This window comes from Phascolarctos cinereus, unplaced genomic scaffold, assembly GCF_003287225.1.
Source record: "Phascolarctos cinereus isolate Bilbo 61053 unplaced genomic scaffold, phaCin_HiC Scaffold_1;HRSCAF=81, whole genome shotgun sequence".
NCBI lineage: Eukaryota > Metazoa > Chordata > Mammalia > Diprotodontia > Phascolarctidae > Phascolarctos > Phascolarctos cinereus.
The window spans coordinates 140,801,996-140,813,852 of NW_027555514.1; the positions used below are offsets into that span (position 1 = coordinate 140,801,996).

At 42.4% G+C, this 11,857-nt stretch overlaps 1 protein-coding gene across 1 annotated transcript in view; it reads right to left on the bottom strand.

Moving 5' to 3' along the window:
• BCAP29 (B cell receptor associated protein 29) overlaps positions 1–11,563 on the bottom strand; it is a 69,186-nt gene extending 57,623 nt beyond the window's left edge. The window contains exons 1-3 of the mRNA XM_020984588.2: positions 11,457–11,563; positions 10,854–10,961; positions 1,518–1,618 (exon numbers count right to left, since the gene is read on the bottom strand). Of these exons, the coding sequence (XP_020840247.1) occupies positions 1,518–1,618; positions 10,854–10,945 (193 nt within the window). The 5' untranslated portion in view covers positions 10,946–10,961; positions 11,457–11,563. The remainder of the gene's footprint in view (positions 1–1,517; positions 1,619–10,853; positions 10,962–11,456) is intronic.
• Between the last annotated feature and the right edge of the window lie 294 nt (positions 11,564–11,857).

Below are 11,857 nucleotides of genomic sequence, written 5' to 3' on the forward strand. Positions count from 1 at the left end.
AAAGTTCTCTCTTATAGTTACGTTGTCTTTTGCTCACAGATCCATATTTCTAGATAGTATGGTGCAGCAAAAAGAGCACTGGCTATAGAGTTGTGAAATATGTACTGGGTTTTAGTTCTGGTTCTGCTATTAACTAGTGAAGTGATTCTGGACAAGTCAGTACTCTAAACTCTCTTAGTCCTCATTTCATCAGTCTCTAAAAAATATAACATCAGACTATTTGCTCTCCACGGTCCTTCTCATCTTTAACATCTGGTAGTTTAAGTTTCTTTTGCAGAAACTGATAAAGGATAACCTGCTCAGACACTGAGTACCTCATAACCACATACCACATAAAGTACTCAAGAAAATTTAGCTCTAAATCAAGGTTTGCCCTTGACCTTGAAATAGACAAAGCAATGGAGGCACGTGACCTACACTTTATTTTTGTGGTTCCTACGACTATAACCTATCAGAAAACTCATCTTGTCTCAATAAAACGACAACGTATTGTCTTCCTACATATTGTCACCCCTCCCAAAATAAACAAGATCACAGAGTTAGAGCAATAATAATGATGATAATAGCTTACACACAACACTCTAAGGTTTACAAAGTTCTTTGACATATTATGTGTAAAGCATTTTATCAACTATAAGTAACTATATAAATGTCATGATTGCAATCATGATTATGAACATAATTGTCATTATCTTGTTTGTTATCTAGTCCAACCCCTTCATTTTACAGGTGAGAAAACTGAGGCCCAGAGAATTTTAGTGATTTGTCCAGTGTCACACAGGTAGTAAGTGGCAAGTCTGAGGCTTGAAAGTATATGACCTTTTTCAGCTTATCAAAAGACAGAACAGTCTCTAATTTACAAACGTCTTGTACTCCAAATATTTATTTTTAAGTTTGGAACAGAAATTACATCCTATATAAACAAGACCATAAAATGGTTTGGTTCCTAGGCTAGCCTACAAAAACTTATCAACCTATAATGTAAAGCTTATTTAAGCTATAAAATACAAACATTTTCAATTTTTTAAAAAAAAAAGCACAAAAGAATACAGTTGCAAATGTTTGTAATATTTCAGCGACCCAATGGAATTCAATAGACTTTTGTGAGCCAATCTGGGCGTCGAAAGACTATTTTATACCATGATACTGCTTCTGTAGGGAAAAAGTGTTCGAATATATACGGTAAATGGGAAGGAAGGAACCCATGTGTGCCAAAAGCATGCCAATAACTAGCTGTGTTCCTTTGGGCCTCAGTTTTCTCATTTGCACAATGAGAGGTCTGAAACAGAAGATTCAACTCGATGAAATCTACGACTCCCCTGTCCCGTCCCCCCCGCCAGATGCTATAGGCACGATTAGGACTTAATACAACAGTTGAAGAAACATTCATAAATCAAAGACATGCTTGACTCTTAAAATCTAAACGCATGACCCATCTTTAAATTTTAAACTGAAAAAACAAAACAAAAATTGCTAGAACCCTTTATATACATCCACAGGAGAAAGGTACTACTCACCAAGAAACAGAACAATCAACAGGACAATAATTGTAAGGAATGCCTTGTTCCAGTAAGTTGCGATTTTACCCCAGAGTGGGAACGTGAAAATCTTCTGCCATCTAGATAGAACACAATAGCAACAGCAGTACATTAGGGGAAGGAGAGGGGTTGTGGTGGGGTGGTAGCTAAAATTTCAAATTAATCAATGAAGAAATCAGAACCACAGTAGGGTCTAACTTCTGTCACCACCCACTGGGAGCTACATGAGAAGACCCAGGTTCAAATCCTGACTCTGCTACTCATTAGTTATGTGATCTTGAGGCAAGTCACTTCTCTGTAAGCCTCACTTTCCTTACCTAAAAAATGAGCAGAGTAAGCTATGTGATCTTTTGGGTCCCTTCCAGCTCTAAAACTGTGACCCTATGTAAGAATGCCCCATAAAGTAGTTATTTCAGTTTAACAAAAACACCTTAATAGTCTCATGCTCAAATTGTGAAATCCTACAAATTCACATCTAGCCTCTACAGGACCTTCCCTGATGTACAGCAATCATTTTACTCATCTCCTATTGACCAATACATTTGGTTGATGTCACAAGCCCTGAACTCTATCTGTAGCCTCCCTCTTTTAGCAAATGACTTCACCTCCTGAGAAAATTGAGGTCACCCTAATTGAGCTCTTTAATCTCTTACACTTCACACCTCAAAAACTTTCATTCCCTCCTTCCTTCCACTTAGGTTAAATCCCTATCACACTCTACTGCAGCTGCTCCAAAACTTCTCTTATTTCCTTAAGCCCTTAAATCCACACTCCGATTCTTTCTCAACAGACATCTGCCTCCTGATTCAATTGAGGCCATCTATTAGGAGCCCCTTACCTCCTAGGAACTATATTAAAAATCTCTGTCCTTGCCAAGGCTAAACCTCCGCCCACTCCCTACCCCCACACACACTGTTAATCCCATTGTCCCTGAGCTTACTCCATTTATCACTTCTTGTTGTTTGTCCTTTGGTTCTCAAAGAGGACCATGACATCAGGAAGATGATGCCATGACTTGCAAATGAATTGGATTTAAGTGAGGCAGGGCTGTGCAAGGTCACCAGCCTCACTTTCTCTTCTGCAGCCATATGGGTCCAGTGGCCAGATATAGATCAGAACAACTGGAGATGGCTCCAGATGCAATGGGAGGGTTTGGCCCTTTTAAGCTAAGGTCTTTCTGAGTTCTCACTTTGACTGAGGCAATGCCCATTAAGTGATTAAGGCTAGTTCACTTCTAGCCCTATATCACACCCCTACACACCTTCAAGCTCTCCTTATCTTCCTCTTCCCTTCCTATAATCTCCACCAGACTGCTCAGATTTCCCCCAAATAAACAAAAGCCTTCTGCTCTGATCACTGCTTGCTGATTGGCTTCTATTCTCTTTAGGTAACATGCTATCGTCTTCAATGTACTGGTGGTACAGTGGCTAGAGTGAGTTAAGGAAGACTCATCTTCTTGGGTTCAAATCTGGCCTCAGACACTGTAGCTGTATGACCCTAAACAAATTATTTAACCCTATTCCCTTCAGTTTCCTCATCTGTAAAATGAGATGGAGAAGGAAACGGTGAACCACTCTACTATCTGCCACGAAAACCCCAAACGGGGCCACGAAGACTTGGACATGACTGAACAACAACAAAAAGTAGTCTATACTTACCATCTCCACTACTTTACTGTCCATTCACTCCTTAACCTCTTGCAATCTGGCTTCTGACCCAATCATTCTATTGAAACTGCTGTCTCAAAGTTTACCAGTAACTCTAATTGCCATTTTTTCAGTCCTCACCACCCCTGACCTTCATGTAGTATCTTTCAGGGCCGAGACTGAATCTTCCCCACTCTTAAAAAAACTTTCTCTTGACATCTCTGCAAGCCATCATCGGATATCTCGCATCCCTTTCTCAGCCAAACTCTTCGAAAAAGCTTTTAACACTCACTTCCTTTCCTCTCTCTCACTCAACAGCCCTTTGCAATCTGGCTTCCCACCACAACACTCAAATGAAATTGCTCTTTTCAGAGTTACTGATGATCTCTTAACTGTCAAATGACAATAGTCCTTCCCTAGTCCTTCTCTTTCTTAACTTCTCTGCTATATCAGACATTGCTAACCATCCTGTCCTTTTGTATACTCTCTCTTCTCTGGGTTTTCATGACACTAGTCTATATAGATATTAACAGATAGGTAGATAAATCTATATCTAGCCCTAGTCTCACCCTTGTGTTTCAGACCCACATTACCTATTAGACATTTCAAACTCCACAAGTTCAAAACAGGACTAATTTCTTCCAACCCCACCCCCACCCCCACTCCAAACTTCCCTATTTCTGTTGAAGACACTCACATCCTTCTAGTGTCCCAGGTCTGTAACTTCAGCGTTATTCTGCCTAATCCTGACAATTCTACCTCCCTGACATATCTCAGATCCAAGCCCTTCTCTCTATTCATATAGCTACTACCTTGGGTCACGCTTCACCTAGACTACTCCAATACCTTCCTAATTGGTCTCCCTGCCTCAAATCTCTCATAGGAGCACATTCCTGCCAAAGACATTTTCTTTGAGCACACACCAAGCCATGTAACTCTCCCACATCCATTGGCTTCTTATTGCTTTTAGAATTATGTATAAAAATCCTGTCTAGCTTTTAAAGCCCTTGAAACCCTGGCCCCAACCTAATTTCTGAGCCTCGTTGTTCATTCCCTCCCCTCTCACTCACCTATCCAGACAAACTGGTCTTTTCTCTATTTCTTGCACACAACACTCTTATCTCCCCAACCCATGATTGTACTCCCTTCTTACCTCCACCTACTTCACAGAGCCTTTTCTTTCTTTAAAATAGCTCAAAGACCATCTTCTACACCTTTCCTGATTTCCTCATTTGCTAGTGCTCTCTCTTCCAAACTGTCTTATATTTAATTCCTTTGTATATACCCGTATTAATTTATTTCCATATGTTTGTTGGGTCTCCCATTAGAACATAAACTCCTTCTGGTAAGAGCTCTTTCCTTCTTTGGACTTCTATCCCTGGTGCCTGGCACATAGTAGATTCTTTAAAAAATACTTGTTAATGAATCTGTTGATTGAATGGCCATTCCCACACTCCCCTTTCCTTTATATTTTTTGAGTTCTGTCATACTGCTCTTTCCTGGTTCTCCTGTATAGTGAGTATAGTGGAACACTGATCTGCGTTCAAATCCTGTTATGGGTTTAACTTCCTTCTTGGTCTCTGACAGTTCATATTCTTCCTGTTCCAGCCGTAGTCTAACTGCAGTAAACAACTCTGAAATGTAAGAGTCACTAGTCTAGTAACTAGACTCTAGTTTGAGAACTTTCCAGGGGGCAAAGCTCCATATACTTAATTTGGTCTATCTGGTTTCTAATGCCTAGTGTTAAGCTAGTGTCCTGAGTCCTACCAGGTTTTCCCGTTATTAACTTTTTAAAACATCCTCTCTTAAAGTGTTCTCTCAATGCAAAGACCTAATTGCTAGTTTAATTTCTTCAAAAAGCTTAATCAACATCAAGTACTTATATTTTTATAGCACAGAGCCTACTTTGCACACTAGTGGAACCAAAGAGACAAAGAAAATACAGCAGAGAGAGGCAGGAAGCCGTCCACATTGGACATTCTAAATGCATCTCCAACTGAAGAACTAGCTGTCCTAGGCCCAAGTAGGCTTAAACAACTACAATTCAAATACACCTGTAGGACTGGGAATCAGCAAAGTGTGTATTCCAATTCATCCTCAGATGCTTACTGTGTGACTGCAGGCAAATCCAACCCCTCTCAGCCTCAGTTTCCTCCTCTGTAAAGTGAAGATAGAGTAATAATAGCACCTATCTCACAGAATTATGAGGAGCACTATATGTGATTATGTGTATACAACATCTGGTAGATTTTAAAGTGCTATTTAGTCAGCTCTTAGGTCTCTATAAGGTTGGGTGGACCTCCTTTTGGGAGGATGGGACAAGAGTTGCACAAGATGGGGTAGGCACGTACTGGACGTCATTTGCATTGTTGAAGAGATACCCAACTCGATGAGATCATAGATCCATTTGAGCATCAAAGACAGCTAGGTGGCTCAGTAGGTAGAGCAGTGGACCTGGAGTCAGGAAGGCCTGAGTTCAAATCTGGCCTCAGATATTTGCTAGCTGTGTGACCCTGGGCAGGTCACTTTACCTCTGTCTGCTTTACGATCCTCATCTCTAAAGTGGGGTTTATAAAAATAGCACCTACCTCCCAGGGTTCATGTGAGGATCAAATGAGATAATATTTGGAAAGTGCTTAAAGTTCTATATGAGCGCTAGATTATTATTATCTGATTACAGAGCAATGAGTGAGTACATACTTCATTTTTGGAGATAATTTATGCCATTTTTTCCTGCCTAGCATCTACTTACAAGTATTTCATTTTAAAAGCATGTAAATCTTTTCCTGTATATATATGTCCCCAGAAAAGCTTCATGAAAAATTTTCCAAAAACTGGAAAAGAGAAACGAGGCAACTGGTGCTGACAAGAGTGGAGAATTCACCTTGGCAAAACCAGGACTTGTGTCTCTCTATTTTCTGTTTGAGCAAAAGCTAAAATTTGAATCCTCAGTATTCTATTCAGAAATTGACCATAGCAGTCTATTTCTAAAATGGGGGTTATATCTTAGCTTAGGACCAAAATTAACACAAAGAGATGCAACAGCCAGAATATCAGTTTCCTCATCTGTAAAATGGGGACCATAATAGTACCTACCTCCCAGACTTGTTGTGAGGACCAAAGGAGATATCTGTAAAGCACTTAGCCCAGTGCTTGGCACATAGTAGAAACTTAGTGAATACTGGTTTCCTTCCTTCCTTCTTACTTTCTCCCCCAACACAAATATAGTATACTATTATTCCAACTATCAACAAATATTAAACATAGACATTTTGAAGATGTGAAAATAAAATCAACTCAAGGTATGGATTGTAATAAATGGGCAAGAATCCTAGGTTCCGGTTTTGGCCTCACCACTTCTATAAACCTGTTGTTCCTAAGTCATTTTAACTTCTTGGGCACTCAGTTACTTCATTTTTAAAATGAGGGGGGTTAAGGCAGATGACTTTTGAATTCCAAAAAATGTTATGATTCATTTCTTCCCTTACTATGGAAAAGATCTGAAAGCTGGTTAAGTCAGCATACAGGAACCTTGGGCTCCAGGAATCAGTCAAACAACAGCAAAAGCACTCTGAAGACTGAAGAACTGGGACAAGGCCCAGCCCCAGCATTCACCAAATCGCTTTCTGCCCCAGCTACCTCAAAATAAGAAGAGACTACTATCCTCCTCTGTACTTTTTGTTCCAGGGGCTCCCTCTCATTTCCATACCTTCGCTCATGTTGTTCCCTATGCCAGTAATGCCCACCCTGACCATTCTCAGCTGCTGAATGTCTTGTTGCTGAGTCATTTCAGTCATGTCTAACTCTTTGTGACCCCATTTGGGATTTTCTTAGCAAAGATACTGGAGTGGTCTGCCATTTCTTTCTCTAGTTCATTTTACAGATGAGGCATGAAATCTGACCCATAAACCCCAAAATATCTTAAACCCAAATTACTCTGGCTCTCATTGACTGGCCCACAATAGGTCCCAGCCCAAGCCTCCCTTGGTCATTGTTTGGGCCCCGATGGCTCAGAATGAGTATAAACAGCAAATGTTTCTGTTTTGGCCAAAAACCCTGAGAGCACTCCCTCCCAGAATGATTTTTTTTAAAAAGAATATTAAGAAGTCATTCTTTGCTCCATTTCTTACCTAGACTTCATCTTTTTTTTTTTTGCTTTTAGGCAACTGGGGTTAAGTGACTTGCCCAGGGTCACACAGCTAGTTAAGTGTCAAGTGTTTGGTCTGAGGCCACATTTGAACTCAGGTCCTTCTGACTTCTGGGCCTGTGCTCTATCCACTGCGCCACCTAGCTACCCCCCCCCCCAAATCACTGAATGGGCATTGCTTCAGTCAAAATGAAACCTGGGGAAAGACCTTAATTTAAAAAGATCAAAGTCTCTTACTGCATCCAGGGCCATCTCCAGTTGTTCTGATCTACATCTTGCCACTGGACTCAGATGGCTCCAGAAGACAGAGTGAGGCTGGTGACTTTGCACAGCTCTCCTCACTTAAATCCAATTCACTTGCAAGTCATGGCATCAAAGGATAAACAACAGATGAGAAAACTGAGGCAAACAGGGGTAAGGGACTTGCCCAAGGTCACATAGCTAGTGACTGAGGCCACATCTGAACTCTGGAAGATGAGTCTTTCTGACTCCAAGCCCAGTAATCAATATCCACTGTGCCACCCAGCTGCCCCAACGAATGCTTACCTATCCCTTAAAGCTCAACTCAAATGCTATTTCCTCTAGGAAGTCTTCCTTAACATTAAAAGGAAACATTGATCAGATTAATAAATGCTTTATTTTTTCAATCATTAATTCAAGAATTCATTCAATTGAAGGGATGTCACATTGAAGAAAGATTAAACTTGTTTTCCTTGGCTTCAGAGGGCAGACTGAGTTCTAAAAGTCCTAACACCAATGAGCAATTTGTCAAAAGGCAAACTTAGGTTTGTTTTCAAGAAAATCTTCCTCACAATTATAACTAATGAAAAATGGAATAGGCTATCTGTGGAGGCAATGAAGGTCTCCATGAAAAGGCAACATGACCACTGGCTGGGTATGTTGCAGATGGGATTCTCATTTAGTTACAGGTTAGACTGGACCTCTGAGACCCCCTCCACCTGAGATTCCATGATCCTACTGGTTGGTAATGACCTTGCCCTTCAGACTTCACATTATGATGCTTTGTTTTCCATTTCTTTCATTTAACATGTAGTATTCTGTACAACAGTGATCTGTGTTTTTGTCTTATTCCCCTCCTAGACTGTAACCTTCCTGAGGACACATAGCCCTGTAAAAGGTAGGCATTTGTAAATGTCTATTGTTGCTGGCTGCAATCACAGTAATTGCTAACTTTTTGTTTTAAATTGTATGTAGATATTTGAAACGATACTGCACTAGAGAACAGCAGAATCAGTAATGCAGTTTTAATTTGTTAACTTGATCTGAATGATGTTTTCTCTTTGGCCGTAGCAACCCAAGTATGAAGAAGATATCTATGTCTTTATATTTTAGGAACAGACCCTGCTTGAAGACTAGGAGGCAAGCCAAGTTATGTCCTGAGGTCTCTTAGTTTTTAATATGATGCCTATATTATTGTATTTGTGAAAGAATAACAGGAGTATATATAAAACCTACTTATGTAATTTTCACCAAATGTTTCATCATTCACGTTGTCATGCTTTTTGATCTACAAGTGACTAACTCATAAAGAGTTATCACTTAGATCAGAGCACTTCAGGGGCTGGAACAAAGTACTTCATCAGCCTATAATATGTTAAGTGTCCAAATATCATTTTAGAGATAGAGAATAGTTAGAAATATTCTTACAGGAATATCAGTGATGGAATATCAAAAACTAATTCAAAACCAAATTGTGTTTTAGCAAAAGCTTTAAAACACATCCTACATTAATGAATCAATTTTTATTGTTTTAGTGCCATTAAAATGAATGAATTTATCATTAATAAATGAGAAGCAGCATATTATAATAGCAATATGTTAGCAGACAGATAGCATGTAATAGATAGCAATATAAGCAGTATATTGCAACAGAAACCAATAGATAGCTGGCCTCACAGCCAGGAAGACATGGGTCCAAGTCCCATCTCTATCACATAATGGCTATGTGGCCCTAGGCAAGTTGTTTAACCTTAGTGCAAGCAGGTGCCAATGACTCCCCACTCTTTCTCCACCACATTGCAGAGTCCTTTGTATCTTGGAAGCTCATTTGGTCTTTGGAAGTACTTTGTACTCCTAAGATCCCTAGTTCTGATTAGCTGGTTCCTCTCAGAACTTCCATTTAAGGAAAGCGCCCAGGCCAGTTATGCCTTTGTTAGCACAGCGCCTGGTACACAGCTAAGTTTTTAATGTTTGTTGCCTGTTGATGTACTTTGGCAAAGAATGTTCCTCACCTGAAGCTCTGCACACGGGTGAAAGCAAAGGTATAGTGAAAAAAAATCATGAATGAGTCACTAATGAAAACTACTGGCTACATGCGAGAATCACTGGCCTATACTCCTAAAAAAATACATATTAGACAATATTTGTACTGTTTCAATGTCAAAAATGGTGACCCTTTACTCATATAATGGCAATTACATTGCATCACAGGTTGGGTTGTTGTGCTTTATGTGGAAACATGAAACAAATGAACATGGGAAGTGCGTGAAGCATGAGAAATGGATTTGGTCTAATACGTGATTATATCAGCATGGTGAGCTCTATGATCTGACAACTACTTTCATATACTGAAGATGGGCAACTCGACTGTAAATTATGGTCTCACACTGTTCCTGGGACACAGAGATTAAATGACTGACCCCCAGCCACAGTCAGTATGTATCAGAGGCAGGACTTTCCCACATTATCCTCATTCCAAGGATGGCCCTTTACCTATTAATCCTGGGCATCTCTACAAGGTAGTGCAAAGAGTTTGTAGCAAGATCTGAGTTAGAATCTTGCTCTAGACATGTGTGTGATCCTAAGTCAGTTTTCTCAACTGTAAAAAGAGTAATAACAGCACTTACCTCACAGACTGGCTGTGAGAATTAGATGAGATGATATACGTAAAATGCTTTGCTAAACTTAAAGTGATTTAAAGTCAATAACTAGCTTTTACTAAGCTCTCAAGGTGTGCCAGGCATGGTGCTGCCTCTGGCAAGGAACACAAAATGCAAGCAGAAACACAGCCCCTACCCTCGAGGAGCTTATGTTCTATAATGGAGGGAAGACAACACAGAAAAGGAAGTTGAAAAGGGGGATGGGGAAATTGACAAAGGAACCGCCCCCTTCATAGAGGAAGTCTGGAGTGAAGTCAGGACAGGAATGAGATGCTAGCTTTTATCATTACTACTACTCCATGACTCTTCGGCCACACAAAATTTGAAAGTAAATACTTCCCTGCCACACAGCTGGACCCAACAGAATTAAAACTAGCTAGGCCAATTTCATCAGTGAAGAAATAAAGAGAAGCATTTAAAAAAAAGTTTCATTTAAAAAAACACTTTAATTTAGTTCTTCTTTATACATGGTGTTTTTGATAATTTGTTTTTAAATCAGTCCCTTCTGAATCCTCACGATTCACTAACTTTGTAACCCTTACCCCTCTCCCCCTCCCTTCGTTCTCTCTAACTTTGGAGGGGTAGGAGAAAGGCACACGGATCTGAAGAAAAGGTTTCCTACCTCTGAGGAGGAACAAACGGTAGGCAGAGCATTAAAATGAGTCCTATTTCGGCATAGAGAAAGCCTGCGACCGCTGCCCACTGCAGCGTCATGTCCGCGCTTCCACTCCTGGGGAGACAAACACACACGTTTCACTTTTGGGCCTCGGAAGGAAGGCGCGGCCAAAGGCCCCGAGGGAGCGTTCCTCCCCGGGCCCGGCGGTCCCCCGACCTCTTCGCGGCAGCGGGGGGGGGTGTAGGCGGCCGTGCGCGGGTCCGACTGCGCCGCTCCACACGAGGCCCGCCGGGCCGGGCTGCCCGCTCCCTCCCGGGCCGCCTTCCGCTGCGGGGCGGCCAGAGGTACTCGCCCTCCGCCCCAATTCGCCCGTGGGCGGCGCCAGCGCGCGCCGAGTTCACGGTTGGAGGGGGAGGGGGGCGGCCAGCTTCCGGGAAAGGGCGCCCAGCCGCCAGGGGGTGGGGGCTCGGCGAGCCCCAGCCCGGGCCGTCGCTCCTCGTCTCCTGCGTCCGCGGGGGCCCGGGGCCGAGTGGGGACTGGGCAGGGGCGGCCGGGGGCAAAGAGCGACCCCGAGGCCGGCCCTAGCTCGGGTTCCCTAACTGTGCTTACCTCTGCCCGAGGTCCGGAGCGGCGGCGGCGGCGGCGGCGGCGGCAGCGCTGCTGCAGGTGCTGCTGGTGCCCCTGCGCGGGGACGTCAGACGTTGCGGCGGGGGAGGGAGGAAGGATGGAAAGGGAAAGTGTAGCCAGAGCCCAGGAGGGGAAGCGGGGGCGTCGCCCTCTCCTCCGCCACCTGCTCCTTCCAGCGAAACCTCTGGGGGGAAGGGAACACTCTGTAGTGGCTTTGGTGGTGGCAACATCATTATGTTCATTGGTAATTAGCTTAATTGCTAGTGGTGGGGTTGAGGGGTGACTCATTATCTAGCGAATTGGCTGGCTCATGCTCCTTTAGGCGAAAAGGATGGGATGGGGGAGAAGGTGCCTCAGTAGAGAGGTTTAGAGGCCTTCTAGTC